At 32.4% G+C, this 25,960-nt stretch overlaps 3 protein-coding genes across 4 annotated transcripts; 2 read left to right on the top strand and 1 right to left on the bottom strand.

Annotated features, from left to right (window-relative positions):
* The first annotated feature begins 2,372 nt into the window (after positions 1–2,372).
* On the top strand, positions 2,373–6,616 carry LOC123210337 (oxidation resistance protein 1). Its single transcript, XM_044628631.1, has 8 exons — positions 2,373–2,575; positions 3,995–4,479; positions 4,576–4,648; positions 4,760–4,840; positions 4,948–5,011; positions 5,503–5,590; positions 5,694–5,778; positions 6,294–6,616. The coding sequence occupies exons 1-8, from the start codon at positions 2,483–2,485 to the stop codon at positions 6,333–6,335; spliced, it is 1,011 nt and encodes a 336-aa protein (XP_044484566.1). The 5' UTR covers positions 2,373–2,482; the 3' UTR covers positions 6,336–6,616.
* A 2,005-nt stretch (positions 6,617–8,621) lies between these two features.
* LOC123211911 (pre-mRNA-processing factor 19 homolog 1-like) lies at positions 8,622–17,518 on the bottom strand. The gene is made up of 18 exons (XM_044630883.1): positions 17,348–17,518; positions 17,161–17,246; positions 16,385–16,456; positions 16,207–16,269; positions 15,404–15,490; positions 14,509–14,659; positions 14,296–14,417; positions 13,962–14,078; positions 13,093–13,188; positions 12,931–12,990; positions 12,113–12,187; positions 11,021–11,125; positions 10,280–10,408; positions 10,126–10,203; positions 9,943–10,039; positions 9,532–9,583; positions 9,342–9,412; positions 8,622–9,238 (listed from the first exon to the last, which is right to left on the bottom strand). The coding sequence occupies exons 1-18, from the start codon at positions 17,358–17,360 to the stop codon at positions 9,123–9,125; spliced, it is 1,590 nt and encodes a 529-aa protein (XP_044486818.1). The 5' UTR covers positions 17,361–17,518; the 3' UTR covers positions 8,622–9,122.
* Positions 17,519–21,590: 4,072 nt separating this feature from the next.
* Positions 21,591–24,538, top strand: LOC123210772 (zinc finger protein HD1-like). Of its 2 annotated transcripts, none has more exons than XM_044629246.1 (5): positions 21,591–21,940; positions 22,682–23,485; positions 23,581–23,766; positions 23,854–23,979; positions 24,068–24,538. In XM_044629246.1, exons 1-5 carry the CDS (start codon positions 21,896–21,898, stop codon positions 24,194–24,196), a joined length of 1,290 nt encoding a protein of 429 aa, XP_044485181.1. In that variant the 5' UTR covers positions 21,591–21,895; the 3' UTR covers positions 24,197–24,538. The 2 variants fall into 2 exon arrangements, with proteins under 2 accessions (XP_044485181.1, XP_044485180.1); XM_044629245.1 differs by having other exon boundaries at positions 21,593–21,940; positions 23,578–23,766.
* Positions 24,539–25,960: the final 1,422 nt, after the last annotated feature.

Below are 25,960 nucleotides of genomic sequence, written 5' to 3'. Positions count from 1 at the left end.
CTTACCACTAAAAAATACAAGACTTTAATAATGAGAAAAATGATTGTTAAAAGTTCATTTTTTGACATTAATAGAGTTGACAGGAAAAATTTCATCGTCAATTGTCGTTATAACTTCTGTCATTAAAAATATTAACAATAAGAAAAAAAAGTCTTGTCATTGATAAAAAAACAAGAGATGTAAGTTTCATCATTAAAAATAGTAATAACAATAAACATTTTCGTCGCTAAAATAATGTATTTAGTTGTTGAAAATAATAAAAATGATGAATATTCCTCTCGTTATAGCAATATTTATTGGTTATAAACATAATATCAATAATGAATATTTTAATTGTTAAAACAATAAAAGTCATGAACAAATTATATCGAATCAACCATAATGTCAATCCAACAATCAAATGAAAATATAGATTATAAAACAAAACAAGAATCCGTAAGAAGTTTTTCATTTATCTAATATTAATAATCATTCCAAAAGTTACAAAGGAATCAAGAACAAATATATTAACAATAAAAATAGTTAAAGAAACAAAATAGATTTCGTAGAAATAAAAGATAATTAATCTCAAAATCATCATGAAAGAGATTTAAGAATATAATACCTTTCTAACAAAAAGTTGCCAAATTCCAAAATGTTTTCATGTTGTCTAGTTTTAAATATCATTTTGCAAAATTTTGAATCATTTAATATAAGAAAAAAATATATACTTTAGGATTAGATGTTTTGTCTTATCTTAACTCACTTTTCTTTTTCTATCACAATAGTGAGATCATTCTTTTTACTATAAACCCATATTAGAAAATGATGAATCAAACATAATATTACTTATAGATATATGCGATGTGAACTTGATAAAAAGATACTCACCATATAAATAATTTTGAAGGAGTTCACATTATCATATATAACAAGTAAATCACTTCTTAGAATTGTGACCTATAAGAAGTACATTGACTCTTAAAACAAAAATCTTGGCCTAAAGTAACCAATGAATCAAAAATAAAAGAAAAAAACATTGTTTGTTGAGATGTTGGATGAAGTTGTGCGTCTGATTTCTTGACATTTAGTGTACTCCTAAATGAGCTTTGCAAGAAGAGGAAGCCAATAGGTTGAAAGGAGTTGTTTGATACAATGATGAGTAAGGAATGCAGACCTAATGAATATAGCTATACGTGCTATGATGAATTGGTTTTGCAAGAATCCAAAAGTTAAACGAACCATAAGTCTTTATTCAAAAGGAATTAGGCCAGGCCACAAGTTGTTACTTATAGCACATCATTACAAAGTCTTTTTCTTACTAGTAAGGATAAATACGCAAGGAAACTATTTGGGGAACTGCAACTAAATAACGTTCCGCCAAATTTAATTATTTATAAAAATTTTATTAATGGGCTCAGCAAAAATGCGCTATTGAACTATTTCATACTTCAGAAAATAGAAACTTTCAGCCTGAACTACAAACCATTACAATTGATGTTGCAAAAAAATCTCCCAGCAAGATGCCATGCCCTGTGCAAGACAGCGAAGCTTAAAAAACAGGGAATACATGGACAAATGGAGAGCTGCTCCTTGTTTTGATTTGGTAAAAAGATTTAAAGCATAATAAAAGAAATCATCCAGAAATCGCAAGAGACATAGATGAGTTTTATCTTCACAACTGTCGGAGAATTTTAACAAAAACTGAATATTAGTGGTATTTAAATTTTTAAAATTTAATAAATAAGAATTTAAAAATAAATTAAACCTTATATGAGAATAAGTCTTTTGACATAAATAAAGTATATTTTTGTTGCCAAATAACGTTAAAATATTTAACTATATTAGTTAAAATATATCACTAAGGAGGCATTTGATTGAAGGTATTTAAAATTTATTTTATTTGTTTATTTTTTATTATTGATATTAAGTAATAAAAAATATTAATGATTTTTTATCACCAATGGTGAATCATAACAACACTTTTTTATCTTATAATAAAGATCTCATTCAAGTCAGACTATTTCTTTAAGGTTGAATTAATTATATAAAATAAGTAAAACTCTGAATGTAATAATTAATCTCTCAATCATTGTACTAATTAAGTTAATAGTTTAATTTTGAAATATTCACAGATAAGATGTTAACTCGTCTTTTCTTATATATGGAATCCCTCATTTGGCACTCACGCTATGCATTGGAGGACATAACTTTACAATGGGTGAGAAACAGATTTTTTTAACTTAAGGGATGGAAAAGTTGTTGAGACAAGACAAACTGTGCGTGGAGTTCGAAATGAGGACGGGAACAGCTAGCTAAGCCAAGAACCAATCAAAGGTAACTAACGGGTTCCGTTCCCGTTACTCTTCCCAAACCAAACTTTCCACCGTCTCCGTTACCTTTTTTTTTTTTTTGGTTTCCCTCCACAGCTTTCTCACGCATTCTATAAAATCGCATTTCTCATGACATCCATCTCCGAAGAAGAAGAAAGAAACAAAGAAAAATGTATACATTGAAAGAAAAAGTAACGGAGAAGCTTTCTCGTCTTTTTGCTGATTCGCCTCGTCATCATCATCCTTCTCTTCAAGATCCTCAGGTAATTCTTTTTTTTTTTTTTTGGGAATTCAGATCGCCTTTTTTTTGGGCAATGTAGTTGTAAATTTGAATTGATTGTGTTTAGGTTTTGATTTTACAAGTGAATTTTAAGCTGTTAAGACCCTAATGTAATGTAAATTTGAATTGATCGTGTTTAGGTTTTGATTTCACAAGTTAATTTTAAACTGTTTAGACCTTAATTTGGTGTAAATTTGAATTGATCGTGTTTAGGTTTTGATTTTACAAGCCAATTTTAAGCTGTTAAGACCTTAATGTGATGTATATATGAATTTATTGTGTTTAGGTTTTGATTTTACAAGCCAATTTTAAACTGTTAAGACCTCATTGTGATGTAAGTTTGAATTGATTGTCTTTAGGTTTTGATTTTACAAGCGAATTTTAAGCTGTTAAGACCCTAACGTGATGTAAATTTGAATTGATTGTGTTTAGGTTTTGACTTTACAAGTGAATTTTAAGCTGCTAAGACCTTAGTGTGATGTAAATTTGAATTGACTGTGTTTAAGTTTTGATTTTAAAAGTGAATTTTAAGCTGTTAAGACCTTAATGTGATTTGATTTCAGTAGAAGGCATTGTTTCTTCTTCTTTTTTGGTTTTAAATTGTCTGTGAAATTATAAAACAGCTGGCAGATATGATATGTGATCTCTGTTTGTATTATTTTTTGCTATGCATGTAAGTTATATTAACATAAAGCATATCATTAGTTTCTGGTGACCGAGAATTTATTTAACAAAAGGAGAAACTAAATAAATGTTCATCTAATTTGATTCAGTGGTTCAGAGAGGAGTTGACTCACGAATTTGCTATTTGAATTAAATGGGTTTATGGTAAAAACTTCTCTTTGAATTAGCTTCGCTACCTTGCTCTATAAGAATGGGTTCATTCACTAATACTGAGATTGGAGATGCAGTGGAAGCCCTAAGCACTAGTTTTTGGCCGGCGTAAATTTTGAATTAAAATCAATTCACAGTTGGAAGATTTTGTCTCATTGAAATAAATATTAAATCATAAATAATATTTAGTTATTTGTTTTTATACTAAGCATCTTATTTTTCTGGTTGTTTTTGCACTGTATATAATTGGATAGTTTCTGAAGAAACTCACCATATTTGTCAGCGTTTATGAACTGTGTGGTATGCATGTATAATCATTGTCCAAGTAAGGCTTTTGCTTAACAAGTATATGTCATTCAGTTTAGCTGAGGGGATGTTTAGCTTTCTTTGTGGATAGAACATATATAATCAAAAAACATAAACCTTGGTTTCTTTCTTTATTTTTTTTTTTTTTCAACTCTCTTTTCCTTGTTTTAACATATTCTAGAAAGAGATAATGGCTGCCTTACTTTGATTTTCAGATGTACATTTCAGTGAGCTTGATTTGTGACATGATATAAATGTGTAGGTCAGGTCGTACTCTAGAGGGCAGACGTCTTTGTCGTCTTACTTTTCCTTCAGTGTCCCTTTCTCAAGCTCTGATGATGCTAAATCTGAAGAGCAGCAATGTGATCTCAGATCAGTTCGTTCACTTCCCATTAGACAGATTACTGATGAATATGATCAGCAAAATGAGCAGTTGGATATATTTGAAGAATGTATCACAAGTAGTCCAGTTAAGCAAAATTGTCCTGTTAACAAGAATAAGCAGGGGAATCCAGTAAGTGAGAATAAGCAACCAGTCAGTCCAAATAATGAATACAAGGACTGTGCCTCTGCGAATAGTAGTGGTGATTCTGATGTATTTGTACAAGCAAATGACCTATCTGGTCCATCAAAACTTTTGTCAAATCTCAATGATGGCTCTTCTTTTATTACCCCTGAATTGTATGAATTCTTGCAGTCATCCCTTCCAAATATTGTCAAAGGATGTCAGTGGATATTGCTATACAGGTAAGTCCTGCTAAAAATTGGGTTTCAGTAAAAGTGGCTTTGTCCTCTTGAATTTGGATAGTTGATTCAGAATAAATTCTTTGCAATGAAGGGCAGTACGTTGAAACATGGTATATCACTCCGCACACTTATTCGCAAGAGCGCCAACCTATCTGGTCCCTGTTTGTTGGTATGTTGATGTCCTATTCTGACGAATTATCATAATATAGTGCATATTATTTGGTCTCTAGTAAGTTTGTTACTAATTGGATATCATGTGCATTTGGTGTACAACTTATAGATTGTAGGAGACATGAAAGGTGCAGTGTTTGGTGGGATGCTAGAGTGCCCCTTGAAGCCCACCCCAAAAAGAAAATATCAAGTATGTTAATATGCTCTTAAGTTTGAATCTATTATATGTTACATCTATTGATAAATTATGATCTTGTCAAACGTTGGAACTTTTTTTTTTTCTCATTTTGGTGATAGGGCACAAACCAAACATTTGTATTCACCACACTATATGGTCAACCTAGGCTTTTTAGACCTACAGGTAAGAATTTTCATGTATCTATTTGCACCATAATCTTTCTCTAAAGGTTGGTAAACAAATACAACATTAGTGAATATATTCAATTGGTTAAGCATGACTGTCAAATTACTCTATTTTTACCATTTTGGTAGTTTGTGGAACCCAAATATTTGGCTGCTGGCTTGATCACAACTTATGAGAAGATGTGGCCGCTTGTCATAATAGTGCTCTAATATCAATGGTTTCCATGCCATCTTATGCACTTTGAAAATTTTGTCAGGCACCCACTTTTTGGTTGACACTTTGGCCAGTCTGGATCTTATCATTCAGTGCATAGCCTTCTTTGGAAAGGCAGTTTAACATATATATGAAGTTTGAGGAAGATATAGCTAGTTATTTCTGATTGTCTAAAAGAGTACAAGGGGTTCAGTGTACATAATGTTAGTAAGGGTTTCTACTCAAATGTTGGTGTGTCAATTTAACCTAATGTCATGTCTTATATGTGTATATAGGTGCCAATAGATATTATTATATGTGTATGAATGAATTTCTGGCACTTGGTGGAGGCGGCAACTTTGCTTTATGCTTGGACGAAGATCTGTGAGTCACTCTTCTAAATTTCCATATGAAGTTTTCTGTACTAATCTAGTTTGAAGCTGTGTTCTTATAAATTCCTTTAACTTACTATATTCATTTTGAAAAGGTTAACTGGAACTAGTGGACCTTGTGAAACATTTGGGAACCTATGCTTGGCTCATAACCCAGAGTTTGAGTTAAAAAATGTTGAGGTTAGTTTACAGTCACCCAGATATTTTTATGGGGTTACCTTTTCTTGCTGGTCTTTTGTTCTCTACTTTGTTATTTCTTTATCTAGAAGATAACTAGGGTGATTTTAGAGTTTATCTGATTTTTTTTCAAGCATCTCAACTCAAGTCAGTTTTGTTGACTCTGCACTCTACAATTATTTTGCACTTTCCTAAAATGGGGACCTATGGTCATGTATTTAACAGTGTGATGCATATTTGCATTTGATTTCGATGACCATATTAACTTGAGTTGGGAATTGTGGAAGTTGTAAACCTGGGTGAATAGATTTATTCTCTGCATTCTGTTGACCAAATGGATTTGATAGGTGACATGACACTCATGAGAGATCAAATGATAAGCAGAATAATTTGACTGATTTTCAGAAGCAATATATTTCTATTAAAATCTGCCTGCATGTCTCTTAAATAAATAATCGTGTTCTCAAATTGAACTTTCAAGTTTTATGATACTGTTTTTGGTTTGGTTGCGTGTGCAGCTTTGGGGGTTTTCACATGTATCTAAACTACCAAAGACTTAACAGGCAAGGATGAGAATTGAGATGTTTGTGTGGAATATGTATGCTGAATGAGTTTTGATTTATTTATTCATGGTGGGTCTGATGATTGCCATTTTAGTAAATTATTGCAATATGCATGGTGTAAGTTATATCCAGGGCAATTATTATTTAGTTGTAGTAGCCATTTGATACTCTTATTATTTTCTTCAAATATGCCCTAACAAAAGAAATACTACCTCTAGTTGGCTTGTAATTTATTTTTAAGTGGCGTCTCCACACTCAACTACTTTATATTGCTCCAAGTTAATATGTTAGCCTCTTGTGGAATTGAGTGGCAATCAATTCGCATTGGAATTTTTTAAAGAATAAATCAGTGTTTTTAAAACTAGGTTGGATGATTTGACCGGTTAAACTATAAACTAGTCTATAATTTGGTTCGATTTCACAATCCATTTCAATTTATATATAAATATTTGATTTGCTTGAAATTTGATCAAATTCAGTAAACTCGTCGAATTGAAAAAACTATTTAAAACTCATAATTTATAATTGCTTTTTTTTTTTTTTGCCTATGTAATGGAGTGTCCATTGTTTAATTAATATATTTAAAATTGTATTTTATATGTCTTATGTTTAAAAAACGTGGTAAATATTTGATACTATTTAAGAAATGTATTATAATTTAGTGATAGATTGAACTGATCAGTTGTCTAATTGAATCAGTCAAACTGTAAACTGAGATGACCCGTTTGATTATCAATTTGGTTTTGAAAACATTAGAAAAAAACTTTCAGAAACTGCCCTTCTAACCACAATTGTTTTCACATGATCACTCTTAGAAATGTGTAAATGGGAAAAAATTTAACAAATTGATAATAGGAGTGGATTCAATAGAACCAAACTTAAATGAAGGTTAATTTAAACTCATCAAACTAAGTTGCACCTGTTTGAGTTGAACACCGGACCAAACCTAAACCAGCTAAGATCCACCCCTGTAAAGAATAATAACCTTACAAAATTCCCAAATTTGGCTAATTTTGTGGGTTACAGTGCACGGTTCTGTGTGGTTGGAAAACACTTGATATTTTTGGGCTGTTTTTTGCATTATCCACCCTCTCAAAAGCGTAGATAAATGATCTCATAAATGATCCCTAAAATTACGTGTCCAAAACCTATTAAAATTTACATTTAAAAAAAAAAAAAAACCCAAGTTTGGCCACTTTAGTAGGCTATAAAACACAAGTCTGACAAATTCGGTAATAGAGAAACGTATGTTAGTTTTTGAAATATTTTCACACCATCCACCGTCTCACAATTCAAGGTAAAAGACTTTATAGAGAATCCCTTTAACTTGCGTCAAAAACCAATCTAAATTCACATTATTCTAAAGTATCTTAGTTTTTATCATTTAAATGGTCTATGCACACGAGCTTCAAAGGTGAAAGAATATTTGATATCTTTTTTTTTTTTTTGGGTGTTATTTACATTATCTACCCTCTCAATAGTCAAGATAAATAACCTCATAGTGAATCCCCAAAAATCGTGTCTAAAATCCTTTGAAATTCATGTTTCTCAAAAAATCCCTAATTATGACCATTTTTGTGGGCTATATAGCACACTGACCCCAAGGGTGGGGTAACAACTGATGGTTTTTTGGGCCTTTTTCACACTAGCCACCTTCTCAAGAGTCAAGGAGTTATTATGAAAACCCAAAAGCCACCCAAATCTAAGTTTTTATGAAAACCCAAATTTGGCTCTTTTTGTGAGCTTATAGGACACAAGCCCCAAAGGTAGGGAAGTGCCCAATAGTTTTTGGAGCATTTCTCACACCATGCTTTTCAAGAAACTTGTAATTTTTTTAGTGATAGGACACAAGCCTCGAGGCTAGATAACCTCACTAAGAATTCTTGAGACCTATTCCTAAAACTCATCTTTTCTAAAAACCTCTAATTTTAACTATTTCTATAGGTTATACACAAACCCTATGATTGGGTGAACCCCTAATGGTTTTTGAAACATTTTTCACTTCATACACCTCACAAGTCAAAATAAATAATTTCATTTTGACTCATTTTTTTTGTTATTTATGAAAACTATATAACACACGACCCCCAAGGGTAATTAAATGTATGAGTTTTTAAGATGTTTTTAATACTATTTAACCTTTGATGAGTCAAAGAAAACAAAAAATTATATATTTAATTAAAAAGAGATAAAAATTTGTAGCTCAGCAAATCAAGTTCAACTTGTTTGAACCAAGCCTAAACTAGTTAGGAATCACCCTAATCAATAATGCAAATGTATGACTGAAAAGAAAAAAGATAAAATATTAAACATTTCTCCTTAAAAGTTTGGCATATTTTTTGACAATCATGTCATATAACAGAAGACTAGGCATGCTCATGGTCCATTCCAACTAAACCAACAACGACTTGCCTACTCAATCCGAAATTATAAAGGTATTGTAAAGAATAATCACCTTACAAAATTCCCAACATCGCACGGTAAAAAAATTTAACAATTTAATGATAGCACCAGAAGATTGAATGGTTTGGAAATTTCAGTATAAATAGAGACAAATACAAAATGATTGGGCCCTAACAAGTTTCATCTTTTCTTCTTTGGCGTCCTCTTGAATCTAATATAAATACACCGCACTGCTACAGCATGCACGATTTTTAAAATTTTTCGTTCTTGCTCCCGCGTTAACAGTGTAAGTCTGTCTGAAACCAGGTATTCCAGGTTATACCGCCTCCACCAGTAGCGGCGAAAAAAAAAGGTAACCTAAAGTGGCAGCTTGAGTATAATTTATGACTCCAATGAGCCATCATCACTAGGCAACCCAAAAATGCGGAGGTTGCGATCCATTGACCCTACCGCAATATATTTCGAATCTGGACCAAATTTCACACAAGTAGCCTTACCTGCAATTGTAACAGAGCCATTGAATCCATCAAGTTCAAAGAATATTAACTACATTGGAGACCACTAATAAATGTAGAGAAATTGTCGAGAAAGAAGCTGAACCTGTGCCAGACAAATCAGGAAAAGTTTTGATACAATTCCACTCTGCTTTAACACTGGCAACTTGGTAGATTCTATCGAACCACAAAACTTAATATCAGTTTCAAAATTTTTATAATACCATAAAATATTTGTATACAGTGAAATCACAAGACTACTAATCCAATTCAACGGGAATATATTCAATTCTCACCTTATATCTGCACCTGCAATTGCAAGGTAAGACCCACTATGGTCGAAATCAACTGCAAGATCCAGAAAGATAGTTCTATTAAATATAGCCTCAAAGTAAGCCAGAGAAGAGGCTTCTTCTGTTTCCATCTTAGCAAATGACACGTGATTTACAGATTTGTCGAAAATTGCAATCCCATGGCCTCAGATAGGAAGGAAAATAAGAAGAAACAACAAAATATCCATTGAAAAAGGATGTTTCAACATTTTCCCAATTAGTTCATACAGAAGAATAAAATATAGTATCTTTTGTCCAGAGAGCAAATATATATATATATATATATATATATATATATATATACCAGATAAAAGGCAACAGAAGTACAGATTTCTAGATTTGGCTATAAAGGATCAGAAATCAAGAATTTCATACCAGAATTTGTTGGTGTATCTGAATCATTAAATTCGAAAGACCGGAAGTTCTTCAACTTCCGCAGATCCCACAATTTTACACCATCATAAGCTGCAGTCTGCCCAGGTCAAAACATATTAGTCAGGACACGTCATGTCCCGTCAGATCACAAATCCACCACACTTTCAAAAATGAAACACCTACCGCAAGGTAGTAACCATTTTCTGAGAAAGATATTGCAGTAACTGCCCCCACATGTCCATCAAATTTTGCAACATTTGCCTGTAAACCAATAGAACAAATAAGTGGAAAAAAAATTTAAATAAATAGATAATGGTCACTTCAAAAAATTTGGTACCTGACTTTTCACATCCCAAATCTTAACAAGAGCTTCAGAGGTGCCTGTTCCAAGGATGAGACCGTCAGGATGAAAAGCGGCAGATGTATAACCCTCAGGTCTGCCCTCAGGCCCTGAGTTGTCCGCAACCTGCAGAACTAAAGATTATTTGACTAGTGCAGGAGTACTATGGATATCATATAAAAAACAAACTCATCTTTCTGATAACTCTGCATAGTATAATGGAAGGAAAACGGGAGAAATGTTGAAGCCAAAGGTCAAAACGGAGGAAACAAGACACTTCACCTTTCTTTATGTTTGGGATTTCTGTTAAGAGATTTTTTTTTTTTTTTTAAGGGAAGAGAGAGTATTGCTAATTTCCAAAGTTTGACATCCTACAAGGAGGGCCGTGTAGAAAAATATTTAAATCAATATTTACACTATAGTGATATATGATTTATTTGTAAATATATTTATCAATATTTTTTAATTTAGATTTCTAGTAAGAAAATAATTGTTTTTAAGCCCCTCAACGAACCTTAATCTTTCCATCGTTTTTTCGTCTACTTCCTATTCTATAAGACAAATGTTAAGGAAAAAATCATATAGCATCAAGCCCAAATATATGGTTCAACATGAATCTATGAAATTAAAAATGTACTGTTAGCTTCTCATTTCACACTCATAGTAATATAAAATACCAGAAAAATGTCAAATATAAACATAGCTTCCATTGATCAATTGGGAGAACGAGTTTGGGACCTGTGTCAAGCATAAGCCAGAGGAAATATCATAGAAGCACCATGTGCCATCAAGAGAAGCAGTAACAAAGTAATCATTAGTGGCATGGACAGTTACAGCTTGCACCTGAAATATCGCACAGGGAGCGAAAAATGTAAATAGATTTGAGTAATTCCACCTAAGATACAAACCATTCATCAAGGATACAAAATATTTTTTTTAAGTATAAAACAGTAATTCACTCAACTGCATAGTTGTCACAACATTTCCAAAACATTTAATGAACTCTCCATTGTGTTTCAAGGCACTTGATTTCTCCATAGTTTAGATCACAGTAGTTTGTAAATACATATTTATGTTGTACGTGATAACAATTTTTAGTACCCATGACAGCATAAATTAGATAATTCAACTCTAACCACACTAATCTTAAATTCTCTATAACCAGCGTTTAGAAAATAAAAAGTTGGATAAGAAGATATGATAAAGAGAGGATATAATAAAAGTTGTTTAAGATAAAAAGTTCAGAAAATCAGCGTTTATTGCCCACGACACCGTGTGACAAATAATATATTAAAACAACCCAGAAAAATATATCATTAGTATCCAATTGATGAATTATTAATATTGCTAAGATAATTGTTGCCTTATTTAGAACACAAGGCACAGCTGAAAAAAAATCAATTTCAAACAGCAAAGGATTTATCAATGTCTTTAGACATTTTTTAGCCTCAAGTGTTCAGGTTATTTGATCCTGAGGCCATCTCAATGTGTTCATCACTTTACCATCATCATCAATAAATGAACCTCAATGTATAGCTACAAAATTCCTTCAAACACCCCAAACCCCCCCCCCCCCCCCCCCCCCCCCCTCTTTAAGAAGCCCAATTCATAAGTCCTTGAGTTGTTTTCAAACAAAGCAACAGTCAGTTCAATAATTTTTTTTAAAAAAAAAAAGGTAAATATATGCTAGAGTTTCTTGAAACAGAAAAGATTTGAAATCAGTTTCAGAGCTCAAATTACCAGCACAAGAGTTCCAGGAACTGACAAATCACATGACCATATCAGTCAACTGTTACCAAACTACTAAAAATGTAGTAGAAAAGAATGTACCTCTGCAATATGATCCCTCAAGATATGCCTACAATCATAATTTCCCTCTTCAGAGCCTTGCCACAATCGAACAGTCTACAATATTAAGAAACATAATAAATTCTAGATGGAAGCTAAAATCAAAGCAAAGCATTAACATGACAACCTTTGCAATGAAGTAGCAAAAGACTGCATCTCAAAATAAATAAATATGGCAGAATGATCAATAGAAGATCCATCAGGTAAGTACTCATTCTTTAAAACATTCTAACATCTTACCTAAAGACCATGGATAGGATGAAATGGAAAGTGAATAGTGTAGCTGACATCAACTATTAAAAATGAGGCTTATTTGCAGATACATTGCATTGTGCAGCCTAGCAGAGGGTTCTTACTCAACTTATAGAAAATACGGTATAGTGAAACGTGCATATAATTTACCAAAACAATCAATACAGCTGCTGCTTGCTACTAAAGATTTCAAAAGCAGCAAGGCCTGTTTTCCAATCCTCAACGGATGCCCCAGCAGCCCAGCATTCAATCTTAACAGCTACCAGTCTTCTATTAAGTATTTCAATTTAAAGCTCAAAAGTCCAGAAAGTAATTGACAATCCTTTATACAATTAGAACTACAACAAACAACAAAAGCTTCCATGTTAAATAAGAATGGCTTGTACCATCTCCATACTGGTCAATGATTTCTTGTACTAAATAAAAGAAACAAGTAATTTAGATTCACAAAATATAATACTCTTGTAGAATAAAAAACTATAAATCAAGAACACCAAAAATATATCGTAAACATGAAATTGAAGCCTGTAAAGTTGAACTTGACTTGCCTTATCTGCTGAGCATGTTAATAATTGGTCACCTTCGGCAACAAATTTGAGACTAGTAACCTAACAAAGAAAGAAGATGGTATTAATCCCTGAAATGAACGGAAATAAAAAAATAATAACGAAAATAATAAAGAACATAAAGGGGTAAAAAAGAAACATAACCTTCTTTGAATGACCACTCAGAGTAGTTAAGATCTGTCCTGAGGATCGGTCAAAAAGTATAGCATTTGAATCAACCCCTCCAGTTGCAATGACATCCTGCAAACCACAAAAGAATAGTAACTGAAAAGCTTAAGCCAGAGCAGTAAGACTATAAAAAATTCATTTATTAGCATCAATTGGCTCATTTGTTATTTTAAAAGTACCAAACAAGGCCATACCCTATAATTTTGCCATCTAGAAGGCCTTCAATTACCATTATATTGAACGCAGTCTTGTATGGAACGGGATGGGACACCATGTCCAATACACATAGCATTAACCATTGCATATTCCCACTAAGATGGTGTCCAGAAACCACACTACCATCCGAGGCCATTGTATGATATTGATATGCATAAGTGGAGTTAAAAGTTCAAGTAACAAACAATCCTTAATAACTTTTCTGTTTGTTATATTTAAATGAATCTTTAGTTTCCCATTGCAATTGAATTTTTCAATCCAACTATCAAAATACCAACTTGCCCTAATCTATATACAAATAAAAATTAGCTCAGCTTTTTTCTTGGCCATGCCCACTTAAAAAGTACAATATTATCACAAAAGCCTGTTTCCAAGAGAGACATTTACAATTAGAATATTGCATCTCCATCCATCTAAATTCTCATTTTATTCACATGTCATGCAGAGTTACCTAAGTGCAATCCTGGCAACACAATAGCATAATTAATTATAGGCCTGAGTTAAAATGCCATAAATAGAATAAGAAATCCACATCTACCTTGACAAGATGCAGGCTAAACTACTACTAGTTATATTCACTAAGACAAATACAGATTGAGGTATACAATTAATTTGTGGAAAAGCCATACCTTGGGATAATGGATATCAATAGAAACAATGCCAGGTTTGTTTGTTTTGTGAAGGGGATGACTAGAAAGCTGGGTATACCTCTCTAAAGCATCAGCAGGAGACAAAGATGGAGGAATCTGAAAAAAACACCACAAAAAAAAAAAAAAAAAGAAGAAGAAAAACCAACAAAAACAGTTATTGACTTAACTACAAACTACTTCAATGTCTAAAATGTACTAAACAGTACAAATAGTATGGTTATATAAAAATTACCAAAGAAAGAATTGCCTAAAACAATTCTGTAATTATTGATGTCAAAACAAATACATAATTCTAGATCAACATGAAAAGTACCTGCCGTTTTTTCCGCTGTTGTGAAAGAGATGCATTACAATCTGTTAGCTTAGTAATAATGCTAGATGAAATTCCGGGACGTAATTTCTTCCCATCAGGGCCCGAATCCTCACTTTCAAGAGCTATGATCTCAAATGAGATATTAAATAAATAAAAGGAAATTATGAAACAAATACGAAGATAAGTAAACCTAAAAATATACAAAGAAAGAACCTCTTTTCCCATTGGTAAGGACAGAAGCATTGGATGTAAGCGATGCTGATGCTGCCATGGGCATTACTTGCCTATCGACCTCTGCAAGTAATGCCCTTGCTTCATCTCTTTCCTTTTTAAGTCTAGCAATCACTCGACAAGCAGCATCATGCTGGCGACAAACAATTCGGTTATGTTAGAAGGCAACAGAAGTTATAACTTTATCAAATGTAAAAACACCAGCTTATAGTCAAAATAAATAATATAATAATAATAACAGACAGTGTGTAATTCTAAGACAAATAATAAAGATAGAGCATTGAACCTGCAACAAGAGAATATGCAAGTAAAAATCATGTTTTCCTTTTCTGCAGCTAATACTACATAGATCTTTGAATCATATTCAGACAAGATAAAAAACTATTTCCTTCAGCCATTCAGCAGTTTAAAATTGTTCCAAAACACATACAAGAAAATCCATATAACTAGACTTGGAAGATAGAACAGAACTAATACTAATGTAACAGGTAAACTGATTAGATTGCCACATTCCTATCTTTTTCAATAAAATTGCTCAACTGTCAATCCAATAATGCCTGAAAAGGACAAAATTTACTCTGTCAGAATTATGAAAGAGAACTTCAGAGAGATGCAATGCTAATTTTACATTAACAATCAAAAACCATATAAAATTTGAAGGTCATACATGAAGATGATGAAACATAAACCTACATCCACAGTACTGTCTACTATACTCTTCTCATCTCCATGTATCCAGAAAAGCGAGAAAAATTATCTTTTTGCATACTTCACCAGCATTAATCAGTTAATAATATATTGCATACTATAAAGAAGTCCAAACAAGCAAAAGATATTATGAAATCCAAACTCTAGCAAACATAAGCTAGTTGCTTACTTGGTATAAGGCATGACTAAGCTCTTGTCTAGCTGTATGAAGTTGTTGCTCCAAAGCAAAATTAGATAGCATCAAACCATCCCATTCCTATAATGACAAAATAACATAAACTACAAGAACTATGATAATGAAAAGCAAGAAGTAAAAATATAAAAGTTAGTACCTATTAAAATGACAATGATAATAAAAGCCCACTCACAACCAACGAAGTTCACAGTAATGAACTGTGAAAAGGCATTTTAATTATTAAGCATAGGCCACCACTATGGATATAAGAAACATCTAACAGTCAATAACAATAAAGCACAAACAGGTATCTCACGACCCAGATCTTAAGATAGCTTTAACACGTAAAACTATGTAATTAATATGATAATAATATAGAATCCTAGCCAAAAAATAAGACATGAAAACAACTTTGCCAACAAGTAGATATTAAAAAAAGCACTTTCAAAACACCACCATCCTAACCTAATTTCCTGATTACAATGTTATCAACAGACTATAGAATATAGAAAACACATCATTCTAAAGTAAGAGAGCTTAGCGAATCACTCATCAATTATGCCTTTCATGAAAAGAAAAAGGCAATGATTACGATAAGAGCTTGGCTCACAAAAATAAACTCATAATAGTAGTGTAGCCTTGCATTTGTAACAAAATGATACGCTGTTAAAGCAAAAGTTCATGAACCACAATATGTATTTGAGAACAATATTCTTTTTGGAACAGGTAATACCACCTCTAAACAAAGTGGTAACTTTAAAAGAGCATGCACAAAATAATAAATCATGAACACATACATTCTGGAACATTCCTAGCATCCCTGGGATGCTAGCAGCTGTTAAGGGTCTGGGCTTCACAATCTGCAGACAAGCCATTGATAAAAAATAAATTAGCAAGCAAAGATACAGGAAAAAGGAAGCAATAAAATTTTCAACAACTAAATACAAACAATGATAATGTCAAAACTAAGCATACTTTTCCTGTTTTGATTGGAACAATATCGTCCATAGCATGTGGTTCTCCTGTTATTGGGCATTTTCCAAAATCCTAATAACACAAGAAACAACAATAACATCTCCATCAAATAAATGGTCAAATAGAACAAAAGAAATAGAATTTAAACTCATATATTTTCATACTGGAAGTAAAAATAAAATAGTACATTCAAAATTTTAATTTTTTTTCTTATTAAAGTTTTAAATTTGACAAGAACTTCATAGAGTCTAATCATACAAAAGTACCAGTCTGAGTTTCCACAGAAAGGAAACACAAAAAAGATGGATTATATAATGTGCACCACTGTGCTATTGTCCAAGTAACATTACCAGGCCAGTTACATTGTAGAAATGGTAAAAAAAATTTTGATTGCATGCTATATATTACTAAAATGGTGTCCTAAAATTCATGTTTCATTATTGTACTACTAATGTTACACGCGTCGTTCTGTGTGACTAAAACTCGTTGACATTAATAAAGCATCTTACTACAGAAGCATTCCCTGAGGGGAATTAACCTACCTACGAAGAATTGTTGCATTAGCTCAGCTGAACAAAGCATTTTCTATGTAAATTCTCCAAATTTTGTTTTTTTTTTTTCTTCTAGCTAAACTATTCAGAGTAACCAAACTATATGTAACCCGAAGTGATAAAAGGATATGGAATTCTATCAGTTTCTTCAAATTGCCTTAAGTTTTCTCAGAAATATAAACCCTAGAATTTAAGTTAAAAACAACAAAAAAGAAAAACGCATACCGAAATGTGTCTCTCGATTAAGCGCTTCTCGAAGAGTAAACCCGACTTCTTGGACACGACAGGCTCTTCCGGCACCTCGCCAGAGACTTTACGCACAGCAGAAAACAATACTAAATTAGATCACGAAACGGAACGATTTAACAGAAAACAAAAAGCCAAAGTTAGCGAGAGGGAGAGAAAGATTCACTTGAACAGTTCATTGCGGCTTGGCGAGAGTTTGGTAGCCTGACTGTTCTTGCCGGGAAGCGAGCAACGCAGCTGAGCTAAAAAAATTTTTGGATGAGTAAATGAAATAAGCAACAAGAAGAGAGAGAGGGAGACGAGACGACCACGAGTGAGGGTAATAAAAAGAGAAACGAAGGATACTTTGTATTATCATAGGCACATTGCCTTGTTGGGTCGTTTGGGAATTGGGCCAAATTGTGTAGAATTTGGTAGAAGTTAAAAGTGGGCACATATATTCATAAATCGATTTGAGTTATATCAAACTAAACCTTGATAAAGGACCATTTTAACTCAAATCAAATATAAAATAGTTAACTTGATATTGATTTCATCAATCATGGAAAGAAGAATTATTTAAATCTAGAAAAATAGTAAAAAAATAAGAAAAATAATTATGGTATAAGAATAGGGTTGGATTTGAGTCTAAGTTTGAGTTTAAATTGAATTTTAAATGTCTAGCTTGAGTTTAAGCTTATTCAAACTAACTAAAGATATTGTTATATATCATCAATGGATGAATAGCATTACTAATAAGATAAATAATATTGTCTATCAAATGAAACAAATATTAATTTAACATTATGAATTTGAGTTGACTTTGGACTTAATTTGGGTCAATTCTATATTTACATTAGGTGATTTGATTGTTTAGAGATAAATTAGTAAAAAAAAATTGTAATTAAGTGAAGTATTATTCTAAATATTTAATTACATATAGAGGTTACAAAATTAACTTAGATAATGTCTCGTTCAACTAAGATTTGACAAAAGATATTTAAGGATGACAAAGAGGCTCTTAATCTGCTACGCAACGGACACATGCATAGAATCTTGAGGGATAAATGCCTCTATCCATTTGACTAAGCTTAATCTCAATACCTTATTCATCCTTACGCCCTCTCACTTCCAAGAATATATTACTGATTGAGAGTCCTATTTTAGTACAACATAAATAAAGAAGTTTGTAGTAAAGTTGACATAAATGACTTAGGTAGGTAGAAACACAAAGGCACAAGACATGTTGAGTTGAGCCTATATATTATTCCTGTAGATCAAGATTGTATGCACATGCATGCATGAGAAAGATATTGAAACTTTTGATGCAAAAAAAAATCCAGTTGCTTCATTCATCGAATGAGACTCTTATTACTCAAAACTATTTTGTGGTCAGGTTTTAAATAGTACATTAGTACTTAAAACCCTGATTTTATTTCTTAAATACCAATTACCAAATATAATTTTTAAAATTTTAAGGGGAAAATATAATTTTTTAAAACTTAATTTTGAGAATAAATTGTTATTTTTACGAACTAAAAGAGCGTATAATAAAAAATTTTAATAGAAGTTAGATGATGAGTAGGTATTTAAGTTTTCAAAATCCTGCAAGTGTAAGTTTGAAAATAGATTAAACCTTGGGCAAAAATAAGTATTTTGGCTATACAAATAAATTTGTGTGTTATTGTATGATTGTATATGATTTTATATTAGTAATAAAGTAAACAATTAAATCACTCAATTATATAATAATATATTAGTATGTATATACTTGTTGATATTCACTATTTATACATATAATAGTACTCTATAGTTGTTAGAAAGCAAAAAAAAAAAAAAAAGTAAAATGCACATATACATGGAAATCCCAATACAGGAAAAATCTTGTTAAATGATAAAGAAAAATTTCACTATAAATAAGAAAGATTGCAAGATGAAGACACGATTATTTTCTTGTTTATATTTTTTGACACATATATTCACCTACTTTACAAACACTTTAATGCATCTTTTATATGCATGCACACCTTAATTGGTAAATACTTGATACATATAGTTGCAAGTAGCATGTCTATAATAGATAGATAGAGTACATGTTTTGTTTGTACATTGTTCCCCTTAACTACAACCACATTTTAAAAAAAAAATCCACATCTTTAATTAGTTCACACTTCCTGAATACAAACAACCCTCTTTTAGAACTCATATCGCCACAACACAAGAACATTTTTATTGTTTATATTGTCAACTTGATATTAATGTTACAATAACTGAAAGGATTAATTATCTACTATCCGTTATCTTGTATAAACCATGTATTCAGTTAGTATAATACTTTATGTATTATACCCACTGGTTTATATACATGCGGTGTTTGTGGCATGGTCATTTTCATATCTTAAATTGGAATCACCATGGCTGTCACTATACGAGCATATATAGTTTTACTTGATTCTCTTAATTATTAACAAACTTTATTCCAAATGATAAGTATATAATATATTATACACTGAAAAGATGATAAACTATTCCAATTCTGACTATATCTATTAGAAAGAGATAATGATTAAAAAGGCAAGGCATAAACAAGTTTTAGCTATGCTTGGCCAAAAGATTTATTCCTATCCAAGGTTTAGTGAATCCCTAAACTTTTACTCGCTAATTTTAAAAAATCTAAATATCCATCTGTTAAATTTTATTGTTATTATCAGGAATAAAATCATCATTTAAAATTTTTATTTAAATTCATATTTTATAACTACTCTTAAGTTTTAAAATTTTATTTTTGTCTCCTATCATCACATTTTTCAGGTTTAAAAACTAATTCCCCTCCCCCCCCCCCCCCCCCCCCCCCCAAGTCTAGGATTACAAACTTTTATCTTTTTTCCATATACAGCTAGGCCCCATCTTTTTTAAAAAATTTCAATTTCACCTTTATTTAACTTCAGTTTCTAGATTTGCATATTTGGCAATTTCTCTCCCTGTTAGCCCAGGCTTTATCTCCACCGATGTCTCTCTCGATCGGTATACTCTCTTCCCTCTCTAGTGGTCTTCATTAGAAATGAAGACGACTGGTCTTCGTTTTTTATGAAGATGATCGGATAGGGAAGGGAGAAAAAAGGCGAAAGGGAAAGAGTCGATAGCTAGAAATGGTGAATGGTCATAGGAAAGAAAGGGAAAAAACTCTAAGAGGAAAATGTGATAAAATTTTAGTTTTTTTTAATATTTTTAGCTGGATGATGATTTTACCTCAAATATTAACAATAAAATTTAATAGACAGGTGAATATTTAAGTTTTCAAAAATTAGTGAATAGAAGTTTGGGGATATATTAACCCTTAGGTGGGAATAAATCTTTTGGCCTAAAAAAAATGAAATTCTAGGAATATGAAAATTTGGCAATGAATTGAATGCACTTATTTCAAATTAATGACATTTCACATTTTCATGAAAAAGATAACAAGAATATTGACCATTTCAATTAATAAGTCCAAATGGACAACGAAAACGGTGAGATTGGCATCAATATCACTTGCAAAAAGATCGATGAAGATGAATAAGAACATCCACCATCTTTTCCAAAGTCTGAAAAAGCATATTTTCAAACTATTCAGCTAGCTAGGGTGTTATCCTTTACAAAATTATATCTCTGATCGCTTTTATTCCTTTAAAAAAACTATTCATATTCCAAATGGTTTTCTAATAAAATTGAGATGACCACGTCTACATCAAGATATTGTCACGACATGATACATTAATAAGGTGTTACCTATATCAGATATACAATACCTGAAATGTCTCTTAACTACTTAAAAATTAAGACCCTTTTAACCAATTTTCTTTTATTATTATTAAGTGGTGCGGGATGTAAGATTTGTCTCAAATTACTGCATTATTCTTTATAGTAAAAATTACAAATAATATCAAAATTATTTCACATGTTTTTTGGAATAATGGATGTTGAGTGTTATAAGTGGATGAATGTGATATTTCACATACAAAATAATAATAAAATTATGTACATTTAAAGATTAAATAATTTTAATTCATACTATAAAACTAAAAGATTCGTTCTTTAACTCCTAGGTTTTAAATATTCGTTTTAAATGGTAAAATTTGATCATCACTGTATCCAAAATGAGTGATATTTTGTGATTAGGTTATCATTAAAAATATTTTCGTTTATTTCAAGCAAATACTCAGTCGTATTTAATAGGAACTTCGCTACTAGTAAAGCGTCTTAGAGGAGCCTTGGTCAACTCAAATTCTGGTCAAATGGTTACCACAAAAAGAACAAATTCCCCGTACAGTAGTAGTCCTTCCGCAGTGAACGGACCCATATCACTATCTTGCCACGTCATCAAATTTCCTCAATAAAATTCAAAAAAATGCTTTCAGACAGAGGGAAGCGATCGGTTCTCCGCGACTGTCGCGTTGACACAAGCCAGACGCCACGCTGGCAATGCCCCGTACGGATGACAGCCTCACACAACCCCTATATATAACCAATTTTTGACACCCCATTCCTCCCATTTTCCTAGCTGACTTCAAACGTCTTCCTTGTCCCAATGCTTTCCCTGCTCTCTCTCTCTCTCTGTCTTTAATGGAGTTTTGCCTTTCTTCTGTTCCACTCTCACATTCCAAACTCATAACAGCAACATTTCTTGTCGTTCCTTAGTCCAGAATATATACTTACTGAAGTTTTTAATTAGTTTTCGGAGCAGAAGAAAATCACGATGTTGCAGCGGGACGTGCTTCATCAGCAGGGGCAGCTTCGGATTGTAATTCTCTTGATTCCGAAACCTGTTTTGTTTTTTTTGAAACTTTTTTAACATTATATTTTCTTAAGAATTTACGGGTGTGTTCGTGATTAGGGTTATTTTTATTTTTCTTTCTTTATTTGCTTTTGATCATTATAAAATATCATGACTTGTTGTTCAAGCTTTCTAATTGCGGATTTTTTTTTCACTTAGCTTGATGATGACGATAATGAACACAAAGACCACCTCACGTGGATAACATAATGCGAATCTCTCTCATTAAATGCTCTTTCAATGGCCATTAATTATTCAATTTAAGCCTCTTTTTTATGCATAGAACACCATATAACACACCATGAACTACTAATTTGTTCGCTTATGTATGGGCATCCCATGTGATTGGAGCTAGGCAGCGACATCATATCTTTGTTATAATTTTTATTAAATTCCCTTTCTTTCATGCATAAAAAGAAAAAGAGATAGATAAAGAAAAGGACATGTACGAATTGATGGTACATGAAACTAGGCCTCCATTCAAAGGCATTGATTGCAGAATAGATGTATTTTTTTAACCTTTTTCTATGCTTTGTTTTCTTTTTCTTTCTTTCAGATGATGGTCTTTATGATAAGATGTTGCCTGTCGATAAATATATAAGAATCAGATTCAAACCCATCTTAAAAATTATGAAGAAGAATTTTGTTTGTTTTATGGGTAAAGTGAATTTTATTGTTTATTATGGTCTTAACATTGTTTTTTAACAGGATGATATTTCGAGTCCGATTATTGCTCAGATTTTCGACTTCTGTGACCCAGAATTGTTTTCAGAAACTCTTCAGAATTCAGAGGTTACTTCTTCAAACTGTTGTTATGATCAAGAGAACTCATCTTATACAAACAATCCCACCTCTTTGCCCACAGATGTAGACAAGTTTAATAACAATAATAGTTACCACGACAACACCAATGCTAATACTAGCACAAGCACGCCCGCCACCACCGCCACAAGCACCACCACCACCGCCACCACTTACAACACCGACAACAACAGCAGCAACAACAACCTCTCAACAATCTTTGATTCCCAAGATAAAATCGATAATGACATCTCGGCCTCCATAGACTTCTCTTCATCTTCTCCCTTTTCTGTCAATCCATTTCTCTCAACACAACAATACCAATTTGACTTCTCTTCAGTGCAGCCTCATCAAATCCCCATATCCGAAGTAAACGTCGACGGACTTTCATCACAGTACCCTGTGGAACCCGTCCCGCCATGTCTTTTGGGGCCTCGTCATCAGCCATTGCCATCAGTTTTTGAAGAAGAGTGCCTCTCCTCCGTGCCTTCTTATGCTTCTTGCTCTTTCTTCGGCCCTGCTGAAATGACCACATACATGCCTACTGCAACCATGACCGCCGCATTATCCACCGATAGTGAAGGGATTTTCACCGGCGGCATTCTTCGAGGTTCCGACTTTCAGCTTCAGGATCTGGATTATCAGGGTGATAATGGCGGAATTTACTGTCCCGATTCTCTGCAGAGTGTTCTTAACCCAGCAGACTTACAGGTACTGACAATGATCACAAAGTTCTTAAATAGTACAAATTAACATGGAAGTACTAAAAAGTAAATATTTATGTTACTTTGTAATTTTGTTAGAAGGCTCTAAGTGGAGACAGTCAACAACTGGTGGGAAGGGCGAGCAGTTCGACTCCTATGGCGTCAGAGATATCAAGTTTGGAGGATTCAACGTTTAAAGTAGGGAAATTATCAGTTGAACAAAGGAAGGAGAAGATACATAGGTACATGAAGAAAAGAAATGAGAGGAATTTCACCAAGAAAATCAAGGCAAGCACTACTTTAAACCCTTCTCGATTATCATGAACAAATTTTAAAAACTTTTAATATAAATTCATGCTTGCAAATTATGAACAGTATGCCTGCCGGAAAACGTTGGCTGATAGCCGGCCGAGAGTCAGAGGAAGGTTTGCAAAAAACGATGACTTCGGAGAGACACATAGAACACCTTGTAGCAATCATGAAGAAGATGATGAAGACGAAGTAAGTAACAACACATTTCCATTATTATAATTCCCCTCAATATTATAATTGTTATCATTTTTTTCACAATTGTTTATACTTTTAACAGTTGGTGGTTGTTAAAGAAGAAGATGCCATGAACGATTCCTCTACAGATATTATTGGACACATCACTGGCGTAAACTCTTTCAAATACAATAATTTTCCGAATAATTATTCAATCCAATCCTGGATTTGACTTGTTTATCATTGGCAACATCAACTATGAACGTATATCTCTACAATTTTCTCCAGCCTGGTGTAATAAACACAAACTTATATTATTATGAAAAATTGAGTCAGGAGGGTTATATAGAAACCAAGTGAATAACAGCATTAATTTTTGTAGATATTTTTTCATTTTTTATGATCGAATTTTGAGTCCATGTATGTACTAACTACCACCACCACAACCGGCAACAGCTAGCAGCAATATCGAACTAGCTTAAATGCTAGTTGCAGAAATTTATGTATAGTTGTTCCCCACAAATTGTAAATAAGATGTGTACGTACGTATGTAGTAGCTAGCTAGCTTCATTAATTTTCTGAGTCCGGGGACGATTATTATTACTATTATTATCATAATTAAGGTGGCACAATTCAAAAAGGGGGATTCTTTCATAGCTAAAAGTTGTTTTATTTTTTAAGATATTAATGGGAGTATTAATTTTTTATAATGTGGGTCAGATTCTCCAAGTGTTTGCCATGTTGCAGGACTTGAGGTTCTGCCATGAATGAGCTCATAGCTTTTGGTTTAGGCAAGATGATTATCAGCCGAAAACTTGCCTGGCGAATTGCTCGAAACGGGCATGAGGCCCTTTTCGTTCATAGTTTGATTACCATAAGATGGCCCATTAGTGCCATTTGTCTTTTGTTTTCTAGGCACAAGTGATAATTTTACAAGTCACAATCAAATTCAGAGTCTCTCAAACCCCGAATAGAACAGCATGACATCTATTATTTGAAAAATGAATGCTATAAAGTTAGGTAGCTTGGACTTTCTTTCTAATGCCTAAATAACAATTCATACACTAGTCATTTTTTCAATGAGTGGTTGCTTAGGCGGCTCTCCTACAAGAACAAAATTCTTATATCAATCACAATTGATTTGAGATTGATTCTACCATTTTCAATTGTTTAATAGAGTACCCATTTGGCTCCACTTCATTTATAGAAGGTCTGAATATACCCACTAGGTTTATAGCAGCCGAAAGCAAGCTATCTATCTCCGAATTCTATGTAATTTCCAATATCACCTTCTTGTTGAAGTGGGTATTGCTTGTTCCGCATAAAGTTTGAACTGAACCTCTAAATCCTTTTCCATGAATAGAGGTATAGATAGTGGTAGCCACACCATACCATTTATTTTCCTTTAAACTTCTTATTTTAATAAATTTTGTAACAGGACACTTATTTATGATTGAGATTTATTTATCTAATGACGCATCTTATATGAGTTAGTTGTGTTTGAATCTAATATTTAGTTAAGATGAATTATAATCTTAAGTTTGAACTCCAATTCTATTTGAAATTGAATATTTATTTATAGGATACTATATTATTTAGAATAAACCTATTTAAATCAAACACATCACCCTAATTACTATGGTGGTTCTCTTTAGAATATAAAACTAAAATCCATCTTGGTTTTTTGTAAAAATAAGATAAAATTGACCAACAATTGATTTTTTGTGATGAATTCTTCAAAGTCCTTTTGACTTGTGTTTTGCATGAAAAAGTTAATTGGATGAAGTCAATTGACTGAAAACTATATCTGATTCTGTGCATAAAATTGGAAAATGAGCATTGAACCTTGGAATTGATTAAGAAAAAATTCTGATTGTAGTCTAAGTTGCATTGTTTCCAAGTTTCACTGATCATTTTATTTTGTTTTTCATTAAAAGCATCAAACTATCTGCTATTAAAAAACCAAATTGCCGCCCATATAATGAATATGGCGGAA

This window comes from Mangifera indica, chromosome 3, assembly GCF_011075055.1.
Source record: "Mangifera indica cultivar Alphonso chromosome 3, CATAS_Mindica_2.1, whole genome shotgun sequence".
Taxonomy (NCBI): Eukaryota; Viridiplantae; Streptophyta; class Magnoliopsida; order Sapindales; family Anacardiaceae; genus Mangifera; species Mangifera indica.
This window is presented reverse-complemented; position numbering and strand designations above follow the sequence as displayed.

Bases quoted from the DNA above. Each gene is read 5' to 3' on its own strand.
- LOC123210337 (XM_044628631.1), top strand. From the start codon at position 2,483: ATGTATACATTGAAAGAAAAAGTAACGGAGAAGCTTTCTCGTCTTTTT. The intron at 4,480-4,575 runs GTAAGTCCTGCT...AATGAAGGGCAG, and splicing joins CAGTGGATATTGCTATACAG to TACGTTGAAACATGGTATAT. The intron at 5,012-5,502 runs GTAAGAATTTTC...ATGTGTATATAG, and splicing joins TAGGCTTTTTAGACCTACAG to GTGCCAATAGATATTATTAT.
- LOC123211911 (XM_044630883.1), bottom strand. The intron at 13,189-13,961 runs GTATGGCTTTTC...TGTGGTTTGCAG, and splicing joins TTGATATCCATTATCCCAAG to GATGTCATTGCAACTGGAGG. The intron at 9,239-9,341 runs GTTCAGCTTCTT...TTACAATTGCAG, and splicing joins TCCTGATTTGTCTGGCACAG to GTAAGGCTACTTGTGTGAAA.
- LOC123210772 (XM_044629245.1), top strand. From the start codon at position 21,896: ATGTTGCAGCGGGACGTGCTTCATCAGCAGGGGCAGCTTCGGATT. The intron at 21,941-22,681 runs GTAATTCTCTTG...GTTTTTTAACAG, and splicing joins AGCAGGGGCAGCTTCGGATT to GATGATATTTCGAGTCCGAT. The intron at 23,767-23,853 runs GCAAGCACTACT...AATTATGAACAG, and splicing joins ATTTCACCAAGAAAATCAAG to TATGCCTGCCGGAAAACGTT.